Source organism: Erpetoichthys calabaricus, chromosome 4, assembly GCF_900747795.2.
Source record: "Erpetoichthys calabaricus chromosome 4, fErpCal1.3, whole genome shotgun sequence".
Classification (NCBI taxonomy): domain Eukaryota; kingdom Metazoa; phylum Chordata; class Cladistia; order Polypteriformes; family Polypteridae; genus Erpetoichthys; species Erpetoichthys calabaricus.
Window position 1 is genome coordinate 326,079,708 of NC_041397.2, and position 27,484 is coordinate 326,107,191.

The 27,484-nt window shown below is 43.5% G+C and overlaps 2 protein-coding genes and 1 long non-coding RNA gene across 3 annotated transcripts in view; 1 reads left to right on the forward strand and 2 right to left on the reverse strand.

Annotated features, from left to right (window-relative positions):
- LOC114643553 (protein NLRC5-like) overlaps window positions 1-27,484 on the forward strand; it is a 5,922,889-nt gene that overhangs the window by 1,624,273 nt on the left and 4,271,132 nt on the right. The window lies entirely within an intron of this gene.
- The window catches only part of LOC127527384 (uncharacterized), a 902,058-nt gene that overhangs the window by 223,897 nt on the left and 650,677 nt on the right, over window positions 1-27,484 (reverse strand). The gene's annotated exons all lie outside the window — the stretch shown is intronic.
- LOC114641927 (NACHT, LRR and PYD domains-containing protein 3-like) overlaps window positions 10,040-27,484 on the reverse strand; it is a 117,410-nt gene continuing 99,965 nt past the window's right edge. The window contains exons 6-7 of the mRNA XM_051925838.1: window positions 11,049-11,222; window positions 10,040-10,281 (exon numbers count right to left, since the gene is read on the reverse strand). Coding sequence (XP_051781798.1) covers window positions 10,182-10,281; window positions 11,049-11,222 — 274 coding nt within the window. The 3' untranslated portion in view covers window positions 10,040-10,181. The remainder of the gene's footprint in view (window positions 10,282-11,048; window positions 11,223-27,484) is intronic.

Consider the following 27,484-nt stretch of genomic DNA (forward strand, 5'->3'; position numbering starts at 1 on the left):
TCACTCCCGGTATCTTCACTTGAGCTAAGCTTGGACATCACCATGTTCACAGCAGTGCTTGTCTCTGACAGTGTGTGTCCAAGCAAACCGCTTTCTAGCAACAACTACATCACAATCGAGACGCTCCAACAATACAGACAAGTCAGGCTTCTGTAACTCAGGCAAAAGCACAAGCGATCCTCCATGATGCCTTTATATTCTATCACAAATCTTCTCAAGTTCTGGTATGGTGACCTTGCTTTCATTTACAATCATGCAGAGATAGAAGATAAGAGCACAGTACCTCATAGTAGCTCAGATCTTTTTCTTTCGTTCTGGAGCATAAGTGTCCAATTCCAGTTCAACGCCTTCAGACGTACAAATTGTAGCTGCGTTTATTCAAAATTACCAAAGTTCTGACATGTTGAAGTGATTCCACAGACAAAATATTTTTGTTTTTTAAAAGCTTTAGTGAAAAATTCAAACCAAAACAGTTCACACAAATAATAGAGAAAAAAATCAATATAGCAAAGAAAAAAAATATGTTTAAGAAATGTTCTGCTTAAAGCTTATATATCTTGTTGTATTCTTTAAGTTTGCTTATACAGTTGAACCATTTCTAACGGTCAGAAAACTGTATGATTACCCCATTTACAAACCACAAGTGGGTCATTCAGCCCATGCTGGCCATGAGACTAATTCTCAATGAACACACAGTATTACTGATTAGAGCGAGAAAGTTCAATCTCATATTAAATTACGGGGGTAAAAGTCTACAGGTTACCATATTCTAATAGCTACTGTAGAAGAAGAAAATGATATTCTATTGTACTTAAGCAAACACTAATATGAGTTTAACTTAAACTTATACTTTTCAAGATTGGCCCTTACACTGTTGTTTTCACCTCATCATCTGTTCACTGCGTTCAGTTCGCAAAGAAGAACAGACTGTGAAGTTCAAACAGGTCTTTTATAAAAGGTGGCTAATCTGGTTGTGTGTTCAGACCTAAAGCCTATCTCAGAAAGCATTGATTGTAAGGCAGAAACAAATCCTGGGTGGGATGCCAGCCCATCACCTGGTGGACACGCACACTCACACACACACGCACACACACACACACACACACACACACACACACACACACACACTGGGGTCAATTTAGAAACACCAATTGGCCAAACCTGCATGTCCTTGGACTGCATATAGAAATCAGAGCATCTGGAGAAACTCAAACACAAGTACAGGAGAACATGCAAACTCCATGGAGCACTCGGGGTGTGAACCTCGGTCACCTTGTGAATAACAACAACAACAACAACAACAACAACAATAATAATAATAATAATAATAATAATAATAATACATTTTACGTATATAGCACCTTTCCCAAGCTCAAGGTGTAACTGCATCACCTTACCATCTCTATTTACCATTCACCCTCACTGTTTATGCTCATCAATGATTAAAAGGATTGCTGTAAAGAAAATGTATCTGATGAGTCTCACAAATTATTTGCCTTTTTCTTTTAATTAGACTAGTTACTACTTTGCTAGTGTTAATAGAGTGTTTCTGAATACTTTAATCCCAAATTATTCAAATAAGCTTTTAACTAAACATACTTAACATATACCACATATAAAAATAAAACGAAAGGATAGGAATTGGGGTTTGGTACGTTTAATAAAGATGGCATGGCTGCAATAAAGAAAGCCCACTCAGAAGAACATCCATTGAATTCTCTGTCTGTGTCCCTAACCACTGACTCAGAAACCTAAACTTTACACCTTATTTCAGTTAAACCAGCAGGATACTCATTCATAGATGCAGCCTCTTGGAGCCTCGATCGTCACAAGTGCCATTAATGTACAGCTGTTTTTGCAATCACTTTTTAGGCGTATTGTGGTGAGGTGTCCTGGGAATTTAATGGATGCCCTTCTGGATGAGCTTTCTTCATTGCACCAGTACTTTCCCTGTCAAATGTACCAGCACCCATTTTCTGTACTTCCATTTTCTTTCTCCATGTAACCAATCAGAACAAAGTATGTGTTTCAAATAAATGTAAAACCAGCTGTAGGCTTAGAAGGACAATTTCTCAAACCTTTTAAGGAACATTGAAATATCTTCGTAGTACATGTGGAATTATTCCATCCATCCAGGGCTGCGCCAGTCCCAGCCGCATACAGCGCGAGGCAGGACCAATCAATAGATGGGTGCCAGCTCATCGCAGTGTGAATGTGAGCGCACACACACACACATGCACACACACAAACACACACACACACACACGCACACACACACGCACACCCGCACACACACCCACATGCACACACACACACACACACACACACACGATTTCCAACACAGTTGATTCCAATGTTTCGATCCTCTGTGAGGCTTCACTCCACCCATCACTAGCTGTCACTACCTGATTTGGACCAGAAACCCAATCTGAACCACAAAAGAAGCAGAAGAGCATCCTGGGATATTCCTGTGACGTTTTCAACATCTAGAAACGCCTCTTTCTGCTCACAGCCACCCACATATCTCAGAAGCTGGCATCATAAACGCTCTCAGTCAGCTACAGGCTGTTCGGCTTCTTGGTGTAAAAGTTGTAAACCGTGAGCGGTGCTTCTGGCTTACAGTGCTGGAGAAGACTTGCTCGCTAAAACTCAGCAGCATGTTTTGTCTTTTAAAGTGGAGCGTGTAAGAGTTTCATTTACTTTGTAAAAATAACAGTCAATCCATAAACACAGGAGGACACTTTCAAATCTCGTGCAGACCCTGGCACTATACGGTATGATTAACGAGTCTGCGTTACCTGCAGAAGTCGACATAAATGAAGATTCGTGAGTGGCAGCGCCAGCACAGCGAGCTCAGAGGTGATGCACGTGTCACCAAATGGTGGAAGTGGTCGCTGAAATAGTGAAATAAGCTTCATTCACAGGGAAATAACAGAAGCCATCTTAAGTGCTTCTTTCAATTCTTATTGCCTGGCTATCGACATGACAGAGACAGCAATTCACATCAGTGTATCAACAATCAGAGTAAGTCCTACGTTTAGACATTTCGGTAGTCGCACAGTTAGAAAAGACCTTTTTGGTGTCGTTTTTCAGATTCACATGAGAAGACTCAGGACTTCTTCCTTCAGTCAGAAGACGTTTCCAGCTTGGACACACACATCCAAGAAGGACAAAGAAGATAGAGAAGGTGAGACATGAAACTTCACAAACTCACATCAACTCCTCCTCTGTGATATTTTGTTTTGTGCTGATCAGAAAATCTTATTTTAGACCAAATCAGAAGTACAAGACTGCACTTTCATCAAGTGAGGATGATGAGGACACCTACCAGCAGCCCTGCTACCTCCAGGATTTAATAAAAGTAAGACGTCCTGTCACTTTTAACTATTAAGTATTAAATGCTGAACATGTGATGTGTTTAATGTCCTTTTTATAAACCTGGATAGCACATAACAAAGGCAGCATCACAAAAGCTGCTAACTTGTCATTTTAATAATTTTCTCAGTCGGTGACAGAATAACTAGCACTGCCATTGTGACTGAGGCAACGATTCTCAGGACGAACATGAAAAGATAAAATCAAGGTGTCATCACACTGGAAATACGATGGGATACCCCGATGTCTGCATGTTGGTGACCTTCCTTACCACTCCGTCTGCCATCATTAGACCTGATAGACTCACACTGAAGGTGTCTTGTCTTTGCTCTGTGAACATTCTGTTCAGTCATTCAGAAGTAAAGGTCCCTGCTGCTGACGTCACATCAAGCTGTTTAAATGACACTTGTGTGTTTACAGGACCCCCTAAATGTCCAGGACCACTGACAGGTCAGCAGGTGTGGGAGTTCTGTGGGCCGACTGCTCAGCCAGATATTTTTTCCAGACTACATATCGGTGTTTCATGAATTGACTGATGACGTGTGAAGTAAACATTTGCCCTCCTAGTAGTTCATTACCGTTGGACGCATTTCATTTTTCAGGTTTAGGTTGCGTTTTATGGACCACATCACCAAAAACGGCTGTTCAGCTGAAAGGTAATTCTACACGATGACACATTCAAGCCCCTGTGGATCTTATAAGACGTTCATGTGCTGTGACAACATATTTTTGAAATTTTATTAATATAATTGAATAGCAAAGACCAGGGGCCTCATGTATAAACGGTGCGTACGCACAGAAATGTTGCGTACGAACCTTTCCACGCTCAAATCGCGATGTATAAAACCTAAACTTGGCGTAAAGCCACGCACATTTCCACGGTAACTCATACCTTGGCGTACGCAATTTCTCCCCTCGGTTTTGCAGACTGGCGGCACCCAGCGTCAAAGCAGTGCTACTGTTCCTGTGTGACCACCCTTTCTTTCTTAGATCCACATCCACGGCGGCGGCTTTATCAAATACACTGAAATTAACCGCATATCGTTCATAAATTTAATGCATCTGATTGTAATTAACCTGTAACAATATAATGGTCCACAGAATGATCAAACTACTGTTCCTGTGTGCTCATCCTTTCTTTCTTAGCTCCACATTCCTGACGCGGCTTTATAAATACACTGAAATTAACTGCATATTGTTTATTAGTGTAATGCATCTGATTGTAATTAACCTGCAGCAATATAATGGGCCAGGGAATAGCCATAGTATTCCAAATACCATAACTGCTTTAGCGTTTTTACGTTTACTGCATCTTGTTCTTCTTTTTGCTGCTCCCGTTAAGGGTTGCCACTGCGGATCATCTTTTTCCATATTACTCTCACTGCACCACTCGGAGTATTTATATCACTGTATCTGAGTGTGAATCACAGCAGCAGCTGATCGGAAAGAGAATTATCGGTATATAGTTTCAAGTACACACTACCTCAACCACGGCAAAAAGCGTCAAAGCCTTTCCTGTACGGACCTCGCGTTTCAGAAACAGTTTCATCCCAATAACTCTAAACGCACTCAATCAGTCCATCAAGTGATCCTTGTAGAACTGTTTGTACTTATAAGTACAATCACCTCACTGTAAACTTGCACTACAGTTACAATATTGCACAACCTGCGCTACTTTATAAAGCGCGTATGATGACAATATCATTTTTAAGATGAAATGCAGCAAAATATGTTGCTTATAGTATACAGGTAAAACTTTAACTTCATTTAAATAATCTGTATTGTTAATAATTAAACATGTGAGGACACGGTGCCGCAGCGTATAGCTGGTTCAAGGATAGCTCCTGCCTTGCGCTGTATTCTTGCTGGTGCTGACGCGACACTGGAAGGATAGACGAATAGAATAATTAAACATGTACTACGAAGATATTTCAATGTTCCTTAAAAGTTTTGAAGAATCGGCGTTCTAAGCTTACATATGGCTTAACGTCTATTACAGAGCTGATTGTGTGGCGATTGGAGAAAGAAAAGTATGGACAAGAATTGGAGGTTAGTACGTTTGAAAGAGACAGTACTTCTGTAATAAATTATTTCATCGAAGGTCGCACATGGCACCGCAAGCCTCTTGCGTGAGATATGAACAATCACTGCGCCACCGTGTTCCCATGTTTAATAACATGCTTTCATTCCTATCATCATGAAAATGATATCACGTATACATCTCAGTATTTTAATTATTCAGAGAGCTGTAATATCTCGAATGTAATGCATTCTGTGTCCTGTCGGAGAAAGAGAAAGAACGGAAGCACGTAGTGATTCACACACAAAGAGCACATAGAAGATCAAATACAGAACAAAGACTTTAACATGCTACTTGAGAAACTAGTAAAATAAACGATTTTAAGATGAAGTTTATGATGCTCTACTTTAATGGCAAAATAAACTACGTGATTAAAGTGGAAATTTCGAGATTAAAGTTGACATTTCGTGCTTTTTTCCCATTGTGTGCCTATGTTTTTTGTCTGTACCCTAATAAGCTTTCATATGACACTCAGACGGTGGGCTACGACTCGCCTTTTCACAGCGACTTTGATATGTGATTTCTTTTTTATTTCGGGCACTGTGCGACTTTGTGAATTTGATCTTTCGAGTTTTTCCGACACTCAGTCACTCGATCAACTTTCTTTTGTTGATTATACCACTGTTTACACCAACAAATAGTACGTTTTTCCTTTGCCTCCACTTGGTATTCGATGAAATTCTTATATTTCCCCCTGTGCTTTTCCCATTGTCTTTTCACAGAAGGCTATTTATATTGATTTGCATATTCAAAGAGGCGTAATTCTGGGAGGAGTTGGGGCGGGACAGAAGGCGCGTGCACGTGCGTTACTTTTCACGCAAATCGGGATTTATGTAGTGGAAGAACGTGAAAGTATGCGTGCGCACAGATTCTTGCATCTGGATTTTTCTGTGCGTACGCACAATCCCGCTTTTGTGCTTACGCCATGTTATAGTGAGAGTTCTACGCACGGCGTTATACATGAGGCCCCAGGTGAGAAAACCCCAACTAACTGAACATTTTGATGATTTCTCATTCAGGGCCAGAGCCACAAGTGCTGCCACCAACACTAGGTGAGTACAATAATGGGGTCCTCTCTGTGGACATACGCTGATGTCTGCATTTGAGAAACTTACTGTCACTTTACTCCAATCGTCACTCAGAGTTTGTCGTATTCATCACTAAGTTACGTAAAGGGGGCTTTAACAGGTCTGGGCCGGGGGGTCTCAGCAGGACCTGCCTGATCAGACTGCGCTGGACGGTGAGTGTCGTGTACACCTAGCAGACCATCGACTGACTTGGATTATTTGTGATGTCTCCTTCTTTAGATTACTGAGGACTTCAGAACAGCAATGAGAGGAGGAGGAAGGTACAGGAGCGTCACACCGAGAAGAAAAAGGACAAGATGATGAAGATTATTATTATTATTATTACCACTAAATTTAGGATTCATATTTGACATAAGCCGGAAATCAGCAATGAACTGTTCTGTAGATAGAAGTGACATTTGAATTTGAGATGTTTTTAGTTTAGCGGAGCTCTCGTTATAAACGTAGAGGGTTAGCCGTGTGCTCTTGACTTGGATTACATTGACGTTGTTGTGCTTTGGGGTGAAGCCGAGTGACCTCAGGGATTATAAAGAAATGTGATAATTATTAGAAAATAAAGGCTGACTTTCATTCAGTTTACATAGACATTCATTTTATTATGGGATATATTGTACCAGTTTGAAATTGTTACTGTATTAATAATATACAGAGAATGACTGTAACAGATTACACGTAATAAAAGTGTCATTTGAGTTATATTTATAATGTGCTAATAATTAAACTATAAATTTAGTTTTTTAACTATTTCAAGGACATTTATTATTCACTTAAAATATAATTATAGTGGTCATATAGTTGAAAAAAAATGTAAGTTTATTGTAAGTATGTAACAATTAAAGACAATGTACAATTCAAGTTTTTAATTTATTTAATGTAATATTTGACAAATGTATCCATCCATCCATCCATCCATTATCCAACCCGCTATATCCTAACTACAGGGTCATGGGGGTCTGCTGGAGCCAATCCCAGTCAGCACAGGGCGCAAGGCAGGAAACAAACCCCGGGCAGGGTGCCAGCCCACCGCAGGACACACACACACACACACACACACACACACACACACACACCACAATTTAGGATCACCAATACACCTCACCTGCATGTCTTTGGACTGTGGGAGAAAACCCACGCAGACACGGGGAGAACTGCAAACTCCACACAGGGAGGACCCGCTACCCACTGTGCCACCTGTAATAATAGTGCACTTGTAATTGATAAAAGTTCATTCTAAATCTATTGTAAGATTACGTTGATTTTTTAAAAGTACATATAAAGCAATACAATTTAATTTTCCTGAAGTACACTTCCAATAGTCCCACTGTAGTACGTTTAACACAAATGAAGTTGATATTGTGTACAGTTTAAATACATTTAGCACAGAATGAGTTGCTCCAGCGTCACACATTTAAATCTAAATATCATCAGTCCTGGCCCAAGTTTATTTCTCGTACCTCAGCACACTTGTGTTTATTACACTTCAGAATACAAAGAGCAGTAAAGACGAGAAGACGACGAGCAGGTAGGGAGGTGAGGGGCTGCGAGGACAGAAAGTGACGGGCGTGGGTGACGTGACACTCCGGTGTGTTTGGTGACTCGCTCAGCTGGTTTGGATGTTAGGACATTTGAAACTTCTCAAGTCACTTCATCAAAGGGTCCGTTCTCACAGTTTCTCTTATTTCATATTTTATTAACAGTGAGTCACATTCACAAATCACAGCAGTCACAGTGATGGAGGCAGCTGCTCTTTGTTATCAATAACTGAGGATGTCGTCCATCTTTACGTCTTCTCACCGACTCACACGTCTCACTGATCTGCTCAAACCTGAACTAAGGCTCAGCGGAGTGAAGGTCTGGTGGTCTTTTTGTCCATGAAGATCTCCTGTCCACCCAGGACAGACACTACAGATGATACCAGCCAGTCAAGATGGCTCTAATGTCTCCTACAAGACGTCTGACCTTAGAAACACAAATGTCTGCCCTTGTCGTGTTGTCCGTTGGCTTTTCTTCTTCATTTTCTGTAGATATGGCCGCTCTCTGCTGTCTCCCATTCCTTATCTTTTTAATAAGAGACTCTGGTGGTCCGGCTGTCCTGCTGCTGTTAGTTCTGACTGCAATATTTGACCCAGCTGACCATGACATCCTCATCGCCCGTCTTGGCTCAGTCACACCTCCCAGGCAGAGGCTTTTAGTCAGGATGGGCCGCCTCTCCTCCTCATCCTCGGCCCCTCTCTATTCTGCGGCCTATTCTTTATTTCACTGTACATGTTGCTCTTAGTATCCATTTTTAAATAACTCGATATTTCTCTCCATGGCTACACAGATGACACTCTGACGTATTTTCCACTCAGCAGATCCAAACCAATTCTCTTAACTCTTTTTTGGAACGTCCAGAAGACATTAAGACATGGAGGTCACCTCATTCTCTTAGTCTACATGACATACAAACAGACCTTGTGTGTTCTGGACCTGCTGACCTCACTTGTGCTCCTACAGTTCATCTCGGCCCCCTGACCACCGACTGTAAACCCCTGACAGACAATCCTGCTGTGATTTGTGATAAACAGATGACTTCCTCCTCCTCCTCGTTTGTCCTCGTCCCCCTCGTGTCACTGACTGACCTTCACTTTCTAACTCTCTCCTCCTTGCCCACCTTGTTCTTCTCTCCCACTCTTGTCCCTGTTCCTCTTTTTATTACCCAGCTGTCCTATAGAAGCCCACCCTCAGGCTGGGGTCCCCCACTTGTTTCCTTTAGACCCTCATCCCACTCCCACTCTTATTTTATTTTCCAGTTTCTTTCTTAATTCCCAGTTCAGTTTATTTCTCTCTGTTTGTCCATCCATTTTCTAAGCCCACTCAGTCCAGTTCAGGTGGTGGTCCTTCAGTGGCCGTCTGTCCACATCAAGTCAGGACCCCACCCTGGACGGCGTCAGTCCATCCCAACTCCACACTCCTCCATGTTCTCCTCGTCTTGTCTTTTATTTCTTTTTAATGGCTCACTTGGTCAGGCTGCTGCTCACTACGAGGACATGACTGGAGGGGACAGTGAAGTGGAGACGACGGAATAAAATGAAAATCAAAACTGAGCATCGTGGGAGTTAAAGTGTCACCAAAGGAGAATCAGCAGATGGCACACAGGACTTTGTCGGACACGGAGCAGACACGGGTTCAAATGACACAGAGTGACGATGGAGACGAGCGCTGATGGCGTCCTGTGATGGACCAGCGTCCTGTCCAGGGTTTGTCCCAGCCTCGTCCCCAGTGTCACTACATCCTCAGGCCCCCTGTCACCCCACAGCTGGACTGTCCACCTCTCTTTGCTCCCCGGTGGGACAGGCGACTTGGGGGGCTTTTTACAGGATGACCCCCACTGCTTTACTGCCTCTAGTGGTGAACCTCGGGGGTCTGCAGGTCTGCGTCTGCTTGAGTTCTGTCACCAGTTGAGGGTCTCAAGGTGTTAAAAATAAAAGTGACGTTAAAGGAGGAGCACACAGGCTGAGGGGACACGGAGAGTTTATTAAATGAGGAGCAGAGCTGAGAGGAGAAGAAAAAGAGGAAAGAGGAGAATTTAGGGGAGAGTGGACGGGGGGCTCCATCACTGACAGGGGGGGCCAGTCTGATCACCACTGCTGGTCTTCTCATGTGTAGATAGTCAGCTGCCGTCCAGACCTGCTCAGCTCCTCCTCTAGTGACCTCAGGTTCCTCTCCTCACTCTCACTGATCCTGTTGTTCTGCAGCCTGTGAGGAGACACAAGTGTGAGTTACAAACAGCAGGGGGCGCCACACACACACTGCACTGTCACACTGACACGCCCCCTGATGTCACCCAGAATTCCTCTCAGTGTCTGTGCTCATCTAAGTCACATGACACGTGTATCGGCCAGTCAGTCACTCAGTCCACTCACCGATTGGTCAACATCCTCTGAAGGCCTGCTGGTTGTGTCACATTTCATAAAGAAGGCGGTCTGTTGACGTGCTGTTGCCCCCTCTGTCCCCCTGCGGTCACTTCCTGTCTGTCTCTCTAGTGCTCCATCTCTCTTCATTTTCTCTTCTTCTCCTCCTCCTCACTCTCATGTCTTCTCTCATTTCATCTCCTGCTCGTCTCTCATCCTCCATCTTGTTTCTTCCTCTTGTGCACTGATCCCCCCGTCTGCTGCTCTACTCTTTCTTGTTTGTTCCAAATGATCTTCAGCCCCCAGACTGTCATGTCCCCATCTCCTCCTGTTCACACTGACTACTGTGCTGGTCCCCCCATGTCCTTGTCTCCCTGACTCTGTCTGGACACTCAGCTGCTGTCCATTTCTTCATTTTCTTGTCCATCTCACACTCCTCCTCCTCCTCATCTTCCTCAGTCTGTCTCTCCTTACCTTTGTTGTCCTTCCTGTCTGTCACCTCAGTCAGCTCCACTTGTCACTGTCACTCTGGTCACTCCATGTGCTGTCATGTGATCAGCCCGCCCATCAATAACACATTCACACCCCCCACCCCTCCCCCTCTTTACTCACCTCAGAGTCTTTAATTTACAGTTGTCACTCCTGAGCCCCTCACTCAGCTGACGGGCCCCTGAATCTCCCAGGTGGTTGTCGGTCAGGTTCAGAAATGTCAGTTGTGAGTTTGGAGACGAGAGGACCGAGGAGAGAGCTAAACAGCAGGCCGAGGTGAGACCACATGACATCAGCCTGTGGAGAAGAAGAGAGACGAGTGAGGACAGACAGACAGAAGGACACACAGCACAAGGGCTCAATGACTGCGCCGTCTTCACTGAAATGCACTTTGACCCTGAGACCACCACTGTCAAGTGTCTGTAGCTGAGGACTCAGCACATGGAGAGGCTTTGACTGATTTGCAGGACCCCATCCATAGATTCCTGTTGGACACGCCAGTCACTGCTGGACATCGGAGAGGGTGACACTTGAGTGTCTGTCATGGTGGGCTCTCCTGATGTCAGACCACTTAGACGATGAGGACACTCTGTCTGTCTATTGTGACAAAGATTGGACTGACTGTGTGATCAGTGACATAATGGACAGGGTGGACAGGACTGACATGTGACACTTCTGACACTCACACGTCACATGCTGACAGGTGCCACTGACCAGCTGACCTCAGTCCACTAAAGGCCTCACTGCTGGTGACCTCAGTTTTCTTATTTCTCTCCTAATTTGTAATAAAGCTAGTGGACGAGCTCTGAATGGACACTCAGCATCCCAAAGTCCAGTCCCCTGGGCACAGAGGTGGTCCGAGTGGACTGTGAAGTGACCCCCATTACTGCTGACCACTGCTGTCCACTCCCAGCTCTCCTCTGACCTGAGCTGCTCATTCAGAGCAAAATGGCAGAGTGACCTGCTAGCATCGCCACCTGCTGGTTGGTGTTAGAAAGGACACAATTGACATCTCAGTGACATCAAACCACACGGAGAATTAAAGAATAAAAAGACGAGAAGAACAGCAGCTGGGCCACCGAAAGAGAAAAGAATCAGAAGATCACAAGAAGAACACGTCAGGGGCTCAGAAAAGGAGGAGAATCATCAGGAATTCAGCAGTCCGGACCACCAGGATTAACTCACCTGTGAAGATCAGGAAACAAATCAAAAGAACAACAACACATCCCATAATAAACAGACAGAATATGACAGAATGTGAAAGAAAACCAAACAATCGTCTCTTCATAGCTCAGTCCTAAATCACAAGCAAATCCTTTTAGTTCTGAAGACACAAGTGAAGCCCCCCATGGCAGTCTGTTTGAGGGGTCCTGCTTCTCGAGGTCCGACCACATAAACCTGACAGTCTGAGGGCCAACGCGATTCTCTCAATGACTTCTTCAGGGCAAACAATAAAACATAACACACGTTACTAAATAAATCCTAAAAACGTCACTCTGTGACAATGACAATGACATGTGTGACATTAAAGAGTATTGGCGTCCACTGCAGCTGTCCCCGTGTTTAGGACCCCCGTCATTTGTGTGTCCTTGATGTCACATTAGGATATGCTGGTTAAGGCCGATGTCTGCAGACACTTTGAACATTCAAATGAGGACATGTCCCCTGTTCAAGGTGCCAGCGTTGTAATAAAGGGTGACACCATTGTCATCAATCAAGTGACGAATTGTCTAAGAAACAGGCGAGACTCGAGCTGTGAGGTTAGAATACACGACAATGGGGTCACGTCACAAGTCTGATGTGCAGGACACCAACAGAGGAGCACGAGGACATCAGGAGCAGAAAAGTGACGTCAGAGAGGGGCTGAGCAAATGTCACTTTGTCACTAAGGGTCACAAGGTGGGACAACTGAAATCAGAAACTAATAGAAAGTGCTGGGGATTGTGATGGACACTTGATGGCACAGGAAGAGAACTGGACTGTCAAGAAAGATAGATAGATAGATAGATAGATAGATAGATAGATAGATAGATAGATAGATAGATAGATAGATAGATAGATAGATAGATTTTTTTTATTTTTAAAATGACCTTTATTGTGAACATAAGATAAAATATTAATAATATACACAGTTAAATGACAAACAAGCCCAATATTCAGAATAAACAAAGAGCCATACATCAGACCCCCACTACTCCCCTTTCCACTCCTCCTACTCCACACATTAATATGAACATCTTGTTGATGCCCACCACTACTTTCTTGTCATTCCCAGTTGAGCACCAGTTCGCCCCACTCCACAGCACACAGTACCTGTCGTGTCCCCCACATGTCGCTGAACATTTCTAAATTGTTCGTTATCTTGTGGTACATAAATTCGAGTTTCAGTCGACTTTTAATTAAAACTTTGAAGAGCAGCAGAGCGTCGGTCCCCATGAGGTTCTTCTCTTTATTTCTCCTCGTTTTAAGGATTGCCAACTTTGCCTGTCCTAAGAGGAAATTCCCAATAACACATTTATTCCTATTTTTTTGATTATATTTAATACCAAAGATAAAGCAAATTTTTGAGAACTCAACCCCAAAACCACTAAGGACAAACTCTAAAAACATAAACAACCGCCTCGGCCGTTCACAGTGAATGAAGAGGTGACAGATGGTTTCTCTCGTCACTGGTCAGTCTCTGAAGCTTTAATCGTATACAGAAATGATTTTGTGGCCAAGGCCAAGTGTGTTATCCTCCACTGCAGATCCCCAAGTCTTTTCTGCAATGGGAGTTTATAGAAAGCCCTCCACGATGGTGTGATGTTCTCGGAGACCTGCAGTTCTGTCCTCCATCGTGTATCTGGTAACTCTTTGAATTGATTATAAAATGTCACTTTGACACACAGTTTCTACAGCTCTTTTTTATCAAACAGTTCAAAGTCTTTCTCAACCAGAGTACCAAACTTGAGAAGGTGTCCAGGTCTGTCAGTGTGGTCAGTGACATTTGGCCTCATGATAACGGCGGGCGATGCCATCTCTTCCTCTGGTGTCTCCTCACCTGTGAAGTACTCGGCACACAGCGAACTCGCGCCTGACCTTCGCAGTGCTGTTTTTACCTGACTGATAAAAAGTTCAACCAGGCGTATTGATCTGATCCCCAGGACCGCCGCTAGGTGGGCAGGGGTGTGCCAGCACCTCATGTTTGTATCAATCAAATTACTTATTTTTAAAATTCTTTTATTTAAAAGAATTGAAACAAATGATTCAGAAAGCAATAATGGACATTCTAAAAGAGGATTCCATACTAAAGGTTCTTCCATGAACCAATAAATACTCTCCAGATTTAGCCTGGTCCTCCTGAGTTTTCTGTGCCAGACCTGAAGTGCAGATTGATAAAACTCAGGCAGGTCAGACCTAACAAACTTGGCAGACTGTAATACAAAATAATGTTCAGCAAAATTTAAGCCCTTTACCCCACGAAATAAGGCAAAGGCCAGCTGTCTCCACGGCAGGTGCTCGGGGCCGTATAAGAGCCGATGTAACGCCTGCAATCTAAAGGCCTCCATCCTGCTCAACAAGTCAATAAGTCCCTGACCACCTTCTTCTACAGGCAGATATAGGACACTTCGCCGTACCCAATGTAGGCCATCCCAAAAGAAATCTAAAATAATGCCCTGGATGGTCCTAATGACAGATATTGGGGGGGTCAATACATTGCAACTTATGCCAGAACATGGAGGCTATCAAGTTATTAATAATTAGGACCCTGCCTCGACAGGAGATCTCTTTTTGGAGGTATTTTCATTTCTTCAGTCTGGTTTGAACTTTTTCCACCCAGTCTGGCCAGTTTTCTTCAGCTATGCCTCCCTGTCCTGAAAACACCTCCAGGTATCTGAACACTCGTCTGTTCCACTTAAGACCACCAGGCAGGCCCGGTGGGTCCCCATTCCTCCAGTTGCTAATTAAAAAAACGTTACTTTTGTCCCAGTTAATTTTTGCCGATGACGGGTTCTCAAATTCATCCAGGCAATATTTCAGCACCTTGATGTCTCCAGAATGACAGATGAACACGGTCAAGTCATCCGCATACGCAACCACCTTGAGGTGTAAATTCGGGCACTGAGGGATGTTCAGACCTTGAAGGTGAATTCGAACCTGCTGCAGTGGCTCGATGGAGAGTGAGAAGAGCATACCGGACAGAGAGCAGCCCTGACGTATCCCTCTGGTTACCTTGAAGGGGGCTGTTAACGTTCCATTCAGCTTCACGACACTAAACACATTGTGATATAAGAGTCCAATGTGTCGAATGAACGAAGGTCCAAAGCCAAAGGCCTTCAGCACTGCTAAAAGATAATTGTGGTCCACTCTGTCAAACGCCTTCTCCTGATCCAGTGATAAAAGACCAGCATCAAACCCAAAGAGTCTGGCCGCATCAATCACATCCCGAACTAAGAAGATGTTGTCAAGGATGCACCTGTTGGGGACACAGTATGTCTGCCCCGGGTTCACGATACTCGCCATGACTCTTCTTAACTGGTTAGCCAGGGCTTTGGAGAAGATTTTGTAATCCGCACATAGCAGGCTCACTGGACGCCAGTTCTTTAGCTCCATGAGGTCTCCTTTCTTTGGGATTATTGTGACTACCGCCCTGAGACAGGAGAGGGGCAGTTCACCCACTTGCAGACTTTCACCGAAAACCTCTGCCAGATCAGTGCCAAGGTGGGACCAAAAGGCTTTAAAAAACTCAACAGGCAACCCGTCAATTCCTGGGGCTTTTCCAATGTTCAGCCCATTCAAAGCTGTGGCCAAATCATCCAAAGAGATCGTGTTTCCAAAATGTCCTTCTCTCCGTCCGGAACCTGAGGCAAGTCCTGGAGAAAGCATGATGACTCCAAAGATACCTCTGCAAAGTCCGCAGAAAACAGTCGTTGGTAAAATTGGTGTGCCCAGGCTCGAAGGGCTTCAGGCGCCAGCAGGTCCTGACCTTTGTCATTCTTTAAACAGTTAATGGTTTTACTTTGGCCAATTATTTTCTCCAGTCTAAAAAAAATTGCATGGGAGCGTCCATCTGGGTGAGCGACTGCATTCTTGAGCGGTCGAGTGTGCCATTGACTCTCTTGTCCATAAGATCTATCAACAATTGTTTTTTTTGCTCTAAGGGACTCAAAACTGCGGCCGTGAAAGTTTGTACATAAAACTGAATGAAGTTCTTCGATTTCCTTCTACAGCTCAGAAATGGCCGCATTCACCTCCCTGGTGGTCTGCTCTGTGTAGTGTTGGCACAATATGCGTATCTCGGTTTTAAAGCAATCCCACCACTGCCTCAGTGAAGAGAAGTTCTTCTTTTTGCACCTCCGTTGATTCCAGAAATATTTGAAACATTTGATGAAGTGGGAGTCTATCAATAAGTTGTTATTAAAGTGCCAGTAGGACTTGACAGAATGTGCAGAGAGAAGAGAGATTTGAAGAGAAACAAGAGAGTGATTAGATAAGCCAGTTGGAAGAATGGAGCAGTTAGCAATGAGATTCTGGTGATGTTTGTGGATGTAGAATCTGTCAAGTGTACCATAGAAAGGAGCCCTGCTGCGCTCTTCACCCACGTATACTGCCGGACCCCCGGATGAATTGCTCTCCAAATATCAATAAGATTATTGTTGGTGACCACAGACACCAGTGCTTGGACGGAACCCGGGTGCGGTTCTAGTCCATTCCTGTCCAGCAGTACAATTAAAGTCGCCCCCCACCAACACCAGCTCATCATCATCACATGTCCCCAGCACATCATTTAAAACAGATAAGCAGTGATCCAGTTTTTTAGAAAACATGATTGTGACACCCGCACTGAGATTGGGTTGGATTGGATTGCCATGACTTAGATGTGCCACCCCCGACCACTCTCTGTGCCAGTCAGACTGATTAGCCGCATCAGTATGAGTTTCTTGAAGGTAGACCACGTTAATCTTTTTTTGCGCTAAGTGCTTAAATAGCGCCGTTCTTTTCACTAAATCTCTGCAGCCGTTCACGTTTAAATGAGCACAAGGAATAGACAGGCATTGTACGAGAAAATAGCATAGCAGTCAACAACACTAAATTAACCAAAGAAACGGGGAATTGCATTAAACCTGCCATCTTGATTGCGCTTCTAACGAATGTTTCACTTTGCTGATGATGTTCTTTAAGCGGACTCTCTCTTTCGAGGTCATTCCTAGTTCAGCAGCCTGGCGCCGCACTCAGAAATAGATGAAGATCAGGAAAGTGTTCATCAGTGCTGACCCTGCGCTTCCCTTCTAAAAACTCTAAAAACTGCAAAATGCTTTCCGTGCTGTAGGCCTCGCGTAAGCTCGAGTGAGATGACAGATCCACCCTGATGGACAGGTCAGACTCATTGGCGTCCTCCCCTCTTTCCTCTCTCACTGTGCTGTCAGTGCCATCAGTCTGCTGCAGACCACTAGTGACGGCCTCCACACTTTCAGTTTTCGTGCTCTTCTTGGCTCGTCCACCACTGGTTGTTTGCTCTTTTCTTTTCCTGGTTACCGGATTTACCAAACCATGTTCACCGTTTCCATCTTCAATGAGCATTTCCCCATCGTCCCCCATCTCGTGTGTTAATTCATCAGTCAATGACTGCACAGTCAGCGCGCTCTCCTCAGACCCCACTTGAGAAGGCGCGGCGCCTGGGCTCGTCTCTGGAGTGGCAGCACTTTCGGTGGGTGTCTTTTGGGGAAGCACAGCAGAGTCATCTTTACAACATTCGACCCCTGGTGCCACTTTAGATACCACCTCCTCCTCTTCATGGCCGACTTCTGCCTTCTTATTCCCATTTATTTCACACATCTGCCCAGCATGTGCCGCTGCGCCCGTAACCATTTCAGCCCTCTGGTTTTTTTCCATCGCAGGCTCTCCACTGGACACTTCTGTTAAGGGATGTTAGCTAGCGGGCTGGAGCAGCACATGATGAGGTTATCAGTGTGAGTCAGCACCGGCTTGCTTTGGTGTGTATTCTTACAGCAGTTTACAACACGTCCAGCTTTGAACTGATTGACCGCAGGTGACACTTTGCTGCAGCAAGGGAATTTGAACATTGCACATCCTCCACACAACACCCAAAGGCTAATGGCAAGGCTGAAGCAGCCGTGAAAATAGCAAAGAATCTCATCAAAAAAGCACTGCGTGACGGCACTGACGCCTGGAACGCCATACTCCAGTGGTGTAACACACCTACTGAAACAATGGACAGTAGCCCAGCACAGTGCCTAATGTCCAGGCGCTTGAAGACTGCCCTTCCAGTCACCAATGCATTGTTAGAGCCCAGTGTCGTGACAGGTGTGGTGCAGAAACTACGTCAGGGAAAACAGATAGCAAAGCTTACTTATGATTGCAGTGCAAAAGATCTCCCAGAGCTTTCAGTGGGGAAAGAAATTTGGATGAAGCCACCACCAGGTGATCAAATGGGCATCTGGAAGCTGGGATCCTGTGTTCAGAAGGTAGCCCCGAGATCCTACTTAGTAGGATTATAATTATAATTCATTACATTTATATAGTGCTTTTCTCAGTACTCAAAGCACTATCCACACAGGGAGGAACCGGGAAGCGAACCCACAATCTTCCACAGTCTCCTTACTGCAAAGCAGCAGCACTACCACTGCGCCACCTGTGAGGACGAGTAGTAGGAGAAGATGGCTCATTGTAATGTCGGAATAAAGTTGACTTGAGGAAAGCAGAGTCCTCTGTGCAAAATTCCGATTTAAAGTCTGGGACTTCGGCAACTTTCAGTCAATTGGAAGGAAATGGCAAGTCAGAGGAACACAAGGAGGAGGAGGAGGAGCGGCCATCTCCTGCAATAGTAACAACACCCCCTGTTCACGACTCCTGTGGTGACGTTAGTGATGCCATACCCGCACAACATACCACCGTCATCTCACGCTTTGGTCGGGTGTCCAGGCCTCCCAAAAGACTCACTTTGTGATGTGCCCACCCCCAAACACCCCCCCCACCCCCCCCCTTGTTCTTGCAGTTATTTCTCTGTCGTTTTTTCCTACTTGTATGTTATTGTTGCTATTACATTGTTTGTTTTAAAAAAAGTATATGTATGTACACATGTATATAGACATAGACTTATTGTGTTTATATTTAAGAAACTGTGCTACTTACTATAGGTGTATTATGAGAAAAAAAAATAGTTTTACTTGGTGTCAAAGGTAATTCTAGTTATACACTTGATGGCTACCTGATGGCCAGCTAGTGGTCTGGCACAGGACATGATGATGTCATCAGTGGGAGTCAGCACCGGCTTGCTTGGGTGTGTATTCTTACAGCAGTTTACAGCACCACCAGCTTTGAACTGATTGCTCGACTACTGTCATTATTAGCCTGAGAAACAACTTCTGGCTCCCCTGTTTCATGTCCCCGGCCTACCGTGATACTTTGTACCACTGTTATTTCACCCTGATCTCCAGCCGCCTCATCAGAATCATAACTCAGATCTTCCATTTCTTAATCACTGATCATAGAATCATTCTCTTCATTGTCCGATGTTCTATTATGGAGCTCTCTGTGCTCACCGGACGGTCCCGGCATATCCAAGTTGTCTGTCATCTCACCTCGCTGACACTGACTTGCTTTGTGCCCTGTCTGACCACACTTAAAGTATTTCATTAATTCTGCAGAAATAAATACGATATACTCGTAACTCTCTACTTTAAATTTTAAGGCCACATCAAGCTCCTCGCGGGAGTTATTTAGTAGCATGTACACCTGTCTCCTAAAAGACACGACATGCTTTACATCAGGAGAACGGCAGCCAAGTGGTATCATGACTATGTCAGATAGGACTTCACCATATCTACAAAGCTCACTTAATAAAACTTCATTTTTCAAAAAGGGTGGAACATTTGAAATTATTACTCTTTTAGCAGGAGTCGATAAAGGCAGCACCGGGACTAGCGAGCTAGCTTCATAGCTTCATCATTCAAAAAGACCACAACCGTTTTGTTCATGCGAGAGGCAGACGTTACATTCTTACAGCCCACTCTTGTCACCACCTCAACAACACAGAGCTCAACAGAGACCGGCGGGTCCACAACCACCTTAATTCCGTTCTTTCTGGAAAGATGTTCAAAGTTTCGCAGGTTAAGCCCTGGAGGCTTTCCTTGGGATGTGGCCATGGTGGCAGAGCCACAGCCGCGTCCGACTATTACAACAACCACTAACAATAAACAATAGACTTTTAAATAAATGGCAAATCAGTAAAAAAATCTTTATACATTAAACTAATGGGAAAGAACGATAGAAAAAGAAAAACAAGAAAATACTCAAAGAGACCCTCAACGAACGAAGTGGACCCGCAACCAACAACCACGCCCACCCCAAACCAGAGTAATCGACAGACAGAGATTCCACAGACAGAAAGGATAGATAGATAGATAGATAGATAGATAGATAGATAGATAGATAGATAGATAGATAGATAGATAGAAAGGCACTATATAACATGATAGATAGATAGATAGATAGATAGATAGATAGATAGATAGATAGATAGATAGATAGATAGATAGATAGATAGATAGATAGATAGATGTGAAAGGCACTATATAATAGATAGATAGATAGATAGATAGATAGATAGATAGATAGATAGATAGATAGATAGATAGATAGATAGATAGATAGAAAGGCACTATATAACATGATAGATAGATAGATAGATAGATAGATAGATAGATAGATAGATAGATAGATAGATAGATAGATAGATAGATAGATAGATGTGAAAGGCACTATATAATAGATAGATAGATAGATAGATAGATAGATAGATAGATAGATAGATAGATAGATAGATAGATAGATAGATAGATAGATAGATAGATAGATAGATAGATAGATTAAAAAACTTTATGTATAAAGTATATTCCATTTTTCCTTTCTTTAAATGAATTTCATAAACCACACCTCTTGTCCCCACATAAGTTATTATAGTTTATTACAGTGTCACCACTACCACTATGGTATGCGCCTCCTACTTTGCACATAAATTCAAAAAATTGCTTGAAAAATTCAGAAATAGAGAATCTCATGATTTATAAGTATAAATAATTTTCATATAGTACTAAGGTGTTGTACTGTGTTAGCCATTACAAACGAAGTGAGAAATCAAGTAAAATGACCCCTTTTATTGACTAACTAAAACGATTACAATATGCAAGCTTTCAAGGCAACTCAGGCCTCGTCTTCAGGCAAGATGTGTAATAGTTTTAGTTAGCTAATAAGAGGGGTCATTTTCTTTGATTTCTCACTAATTTGTATATATAAAGACCAAATGGCCCCCTACTGTGTTCTTTATCCCCCACCCCACATTCTTAAAATAAGTCAGCTAATCCCCCTGAGCAGACCACAGCACTTGTCCAACTCCCCACATTTCATCAAACATGTCCAATCAGCAGACCCCCACTCACTGATCACAAGAGTGCTGCTTTATTTCTGTTCACTTTTGCGGAGTAAAGATTCTCAATCCTGTCCAGAACATCTGAAGGATGAGAAATACAAACAGTCAAGTTATCCGCACAGACAACCATCGTAAGTCACAGATTTGAAATCTGGGGCCTCAGGTGTAAACCTCGCTTAGATTCCAAACTAAGACTTATGCTCAAAATACAAAAATGGTGAACACACACAAAAAAAAAAACAGATTTGTCAAGCTCAATTTACACCACAAGGCACATAACGTTCCTCTATAAATCTCAAATGACCAAATCACCATATAAATCTGGCCCTGTTCCTGGATGACGTCTTTACTTTCAAACTACGGCAGAACACCAACAATGAAACTTCAGTGAGTGTGAACTTGAGGTGTTACTGAAATATAGCAGAGTTTAAGGAGCCGTCGGGGGGTCTGCCCCATCTAAGTGTCAAAGTGTCAAATAAATGGTATGTTTCCTCTGTTTTTTAATTTCACAGTTAATATAAATATATTAAATAAAGAATTAGAGGCACAGTGACACAGGGCTAATGTGCTGCCTCATAGTAAGGGGTCTGGGGTTATGTCCCGGTGCTCCCTGTGTTTGTTTGCTCCCACAGTCCAAATACCTGCAGGTTAGATGAACTGGTGATGCTAAATCGTCCACTGCTGTGTGTGTGTGTGAGTGTTCACTCTTCGATGGGCTGGCACCCTGTCCAGGTGTTGTTTCTGCCTGTGCCCACTGTTTGCTGGGATACACTCCAGCTGCCCCCTGCCCTGAATGTTATAATCTGTCCTGCCTAAAGTAACTCTCCAGCACAGGTCACCGATCTTTAAAACAGACAGACAGACACCGTGTAGAGTTTCAATGACAGGTTAGTTCTCTATTTCAGGTTCCGCTTGAGAGGTGACATCAACTTGTATTTGTTGTCTACAGAATTTCCTCTTTTACACGCCTGGAAGACGCTCCAGTTGGTAGAACAGATCATCAGTAGTCAGCACAAGTGACTGTAACAGTAGAGTGTGTGGCTGTGGCTTATGGCTGCCAGTACAAACAGCAACCTGGTGGTCTGAGTGAATCTCCATTACACATCACACATACCTCTGTGTCTCTGTGACAAAATATTTTAAATGAAGTGATATTTTTCTCTTTTAATGAAGCAAATAAATAACAGAAAATGCTCCAACTTTCAAATCAGTTAACTCAGTCACACTGATTGTTGAGTACATTTTCTAACTTCTTAAAATATTAAGGTGCTTGTTTAATCACAATTAAAATATGTAGACAAACAAACTTCAAAACAAAACGTTTTCTGTCATTTAAATATAGTTAATGGTATTTGTGACCTTTTTCAAGTCTTTGAAAACCCCAGCATGGACATTGGAGCAGTGCCTTCCATAGACAAAGACCACTGTACAAGTGATAGACTGGAACAAGCAGGGCAGAGCAGCAAAGATGAAGAGAAACAACAGAAAGAGAAGAGAAAAGAGAAGAACATGGATGCATGAAAGTAGACGACAGGACAGATGGACAAGGAGGAGGACTGAGTGGTAGACAGACAGTGGAACTGTAGAAAACATGGACAACAGCAATAGAAGTCACCAGCCAAACAGGGACAGAGGAGAAGGTCATAGGGAGGAAAGGTGAAAGGATTAGGACTGAAGACAGTGTGGACAGAAAGGAGTGAGACACAGGAAGTGACCACAGGTGACAGAGGGGGCTCAGCAGGTGTCCATCATTACAGCCAAGCCGACTGAAAAGACTGACTTCTGTCTGAAAGAACACAAAAATGAAACATATCATGCAGGTCTACAGAGGACATCAACCCAAATACCCAAATAGTTAGTGACTGACAGGTGGATACACATCACCTGAATTAGACAGCCAGAGTCACAGAGAGGAATTCTGGGAAGGTGATATCACTTGGGGGGGCATTGACATGTCAATAAGATGTGAAGTGGCGCCTCCTTGTGTTTGAAACTCACATTTCTGTGTCTTTACAGGCTGAACACCAAGACGTTTAGGCTGTGAGGTGACTTTATCTGTTGATCAGTTGACTATATGGCGTCTTTTTATATTTTTCATACACATGTGATGTGATTAGAAGTACAAACCCCCAGCCTCACTGATTTCAGTCTCACACGTCTCTGTCAGGATCTTCCTAAATCCCAGCAGCAAATCAAATAGCCAACTAGAGTTAGTAATATTCTGACCATCACTACACAGCCATTAAAGATGGCTCTCACACCACCCTGTGCTTTCTGGTCACCCTGTGATTCTATTCATTTCTTCATACTGACCAGAGAGAAGCTACACAGGAGCTACAGGACGACTTTGACTTGACAGATTTGAACGTCTTTAAAACATCTTTAAAACTGACCCAGTAACAAACATGAGCACACGGACACAGTCACTTCATGTATCAGTGTGTTGTGGACCACCAGTGTGAGTGGCTCTGTGAGACTCAGAATGAGGAGTTAGTCAAAGACGCCATTGATTTAAAAATGGACTTTAGAAGCAAAACTTTATCTGTGCTGGCCTCTGCCATCAGCTGCTGTGGAGAACTTCAGGTCCCTAACCTGTCAGGTACACCTAAGACCCCCAAGTGCATTTGGAGACTGGCAAAACGGCTCAGCTGCTGCAGTGGCACACAGTGAGTGATGTGACTTTGATGAGTTCAGTTTCATTTGTGAAGGCACTTTATGTAAATGAGAGTCACTGAGGTCACTGAGCTCCACTGTCACAGGACCTTCTAATAAGCCCAACCCCACTCAACAGGAAGTGATGTCACACTGTTACCGACATGCTAACTATGCCTCATCATTCTCGATGATCCTTCACAACACATATGAACCCTCCAGACCTTACACCGACATCTCTGTCTCAGACTCTTCTGGTCATTGAAGCAGATGCTGAGCCGATACCACTGGTTTAAATAAACAGAATTAACAAATCTCCATTTCATAATGTGTTGATTTCATTGAGTCATTGGTTATTAATCAGCCATTCATCCATCCTTTGATTTTCCAAACCCACCATATCCTGAGGAGAGTCGCAGGGCAGCCTGAGCTAATCCCAGCAAGCACAGGGCACTGGGCAGGTTAATGGGGCAGTAAATGTTAACACCAGGGCTGTGAGTAAAACCTAAAGTGTGATTGCGAGAGTGTGGAGGACACTCACAATGTGGAGACACTCAGAGAATCAGTGATGGAGAGGAAACGTTTAAACATCTCAGCAGGTTCAGTCAGTGTATCTTCAAGCCCTGGCAGCCAGGAAATGTTTAACTGGCACAGCTGGGAGTAGGCAGGAATTCTGACATTCTGGACTATTAAATGGCCAGTTCTGAGTTCTTCATTTTATTATTATAAGACTGCTGTCTTTATGCCTTTATTTACAACATTTGAGATACAGATGGTGACATTTCTTTTGTTTTCCCAATTGGTGCACAGCCTGGTGCTGAGTACTGAGCCTGAATTATTGGCTGGGATGGATGAGGTTTTCTTGCATTCACTGTAACATGTTGATCATTGATCTTAACATTTTTATTGTTTGTTACCCTCACCACACGTCCACACCACCCAATGTACCTCCTCTGGTGGTTCTGTTCCAAGTTTCTTATGTGTTCCTTAAAATTAGAATCCCTGAAGCCTACAAAAAAACTCGTAATCCGGGGCCACCTTAAATTCCTTCACACCTTTCCATCAGTGTCTTTTGTTTTGTAAATGTGTCGATCAGCACAAGCAGCAGACAGCCTGCTATCACATCAACCCCACTGACACAGCTGAAGTTCACCCAGCTCCAGTCTCTTATCTGGGTGTGAGGTGTCTGGAGCTATAGAGGGTAAATAATATCTCGTTTTTGTAATACATACCCTTCATGTGTGTTCCGTGTCTACAAAGATCTGTGTAAGTGTAGGATGACAGTAACTGCTGAACACATTGCTAAAATAGAAACATTTTCCATGTTATATTAATAATGGCGTGAAGTGTATAATGTATGAAGACTTTAGTCCAAATATCACATAAACACGTGCGCTTTTATTCAAGAATATAATCAAAGAAAAAAAAATCATTCAATTTACATGTTAATGTCAATGAGTTAAAAACCCAATGTGATACGTAATACTTGAATGGTGCAGAGGTAAGAACTGCTGCCTTATAACCAAAAGGTTGGGGGTTCGAGTCTGGGCACTGTGCGTTTTGAGTAGTGAGCTGCTATTATTATTATTACTATAATTTAATAAAAACATACATTTGATTTGAGTCTGTAACACCCGGTGTAAATTTTTGCTGCTTGTAAAAGTTAGCGTTTGTTTTTTTATTCAGTTTTATTCTGTCAGTGACGTTCATGTGGTACAACGAACTTGTCTCTCCCTCTCTGAGCTGATGCTGTTTATCTCCATTTGTTTCACAAGAGCAGTGATGACCACCATAACAACAGACAGCCTCTTCACTGCGCTTTTGCTGACTAATAGACTGCTGCACCGCGGCACAACTCTGCTTGGCACCATAAAGCAAAATGGGACTTCCACCTGCAGTGGAAACTTCAGCCACGCTAGTGTTTAGATCTGACAATGCCATGTTGATGATATCTTTTACAAGTAGCAAAACTTTACACCAGCTGTTACAGACTGAAGTCAAAGGCTTCTTCTTTTTGGGCGCATACACCATCAGCACAGCACTGCCAGATCTAAACACTAGTATGGCTGAAGTTTCCAACTCCCATGAGCACAGTCATATAACTGTAAGAACGAAGATTTAGTCCATCATTACAGGCCAGGAATAAAGTCCGTGCCACTCCTCCTGAATCTGAATTTCAGTTGTTGGACGGAGTCATCATGTCAGTACTCTGACTTATGTGTTCCCAGGGAGGCTGAGCTATGTGATCACTGAGCAATTAGGATATCTCCTCCACTCTTACAGTCTTTGTCACTTTGGCCACCTTTTTCACTTGCTGATCCTGCTTTGTCAAGTCCAGAGACACTGAGGTCCTCTAGTTAACATTGTATGGAAGGCCTCTAATTTCACCTTGACAGTTTCCCTTATCCCCAATGTCCACCATGACAGGCACCAACAAACATTTGGCCACATCCCCTGCAGCTGAGATCTTAAACAGTTTTCATTCAGACTCCATTCAGACACCCAGAGGTGACAGTTTAACCCATCCTGAACAGAGCCATGTGCTGGTCACTTCCAGCAGGCCATCACTACCAGTTTGCTCTGTCCAGCAGATGCCCAGTTAGTCTGAGGCAGCTTACCACCCAGTGGTGATCAGTTGACAGCTCAGCTCTTCACTTTACCTGATGGTCCCCTCCATACAGCCTCAGGTCAGATGAGATGACATTACAGTTGATCATTGATGCCATCTGTTCAAACATGGCACTTGTTATGAACAAATCCTGACCAGCACAGAAAGTCAGTAACAGTTCACCAGTTGAACTCGGGTCAGACAGGCCACTTCTCCCAGTTCAACTCCTTGAGGTATCTACATAACAATAGTGCTGAAGACTCTCAGTAGGACAGTAGATGTTGCCCTTGGATGGTGTTGAATATTGTGTGTTATGTCTGGGGTGTCATCACATTCATTGATGGTGGTACAGTTTAAGAGTTTGATAACACAGCTGAACAACAGAGCATGTGAGCGGGTCCTTACAGAACAAGACGACCAACAGAACACGTCAATCACACAAAGCATTTCAAAATCGGTGTCTGCTCATGTAATACTGTAACAGTGCTGACAGCCTGGGGATAAGTCACCATCAGTGTGACCTGACAATCCATAATGTAAATGAGAAGTTAAATAGCCAGCGGCAGGGGAGCCTATAAAAACAGCAAGACTGCAAAGTCCAAATGGAATTCCAGCTAGTGCAGTAGTGGTGAGCAGTCCTTTGATGGACAGAGAGACACTTAAAAGAGCCACATAAAGAGCAGAGGATCCATTCTGGCACCCGGTGCTGGTGCTACAATACGTTGTGCTCTTTATAGTCGTCTGGCACACACAGCATGTAAGGTTCTGCTGCCAAAGCCTCACTGAGCCGAGCCTCTTATGCTTTGGTTCACACTGTAAACACCCCTGTAAGCTTCTGAGCCTTTTGAATTTTCTAAAGCCAGGTTCCAT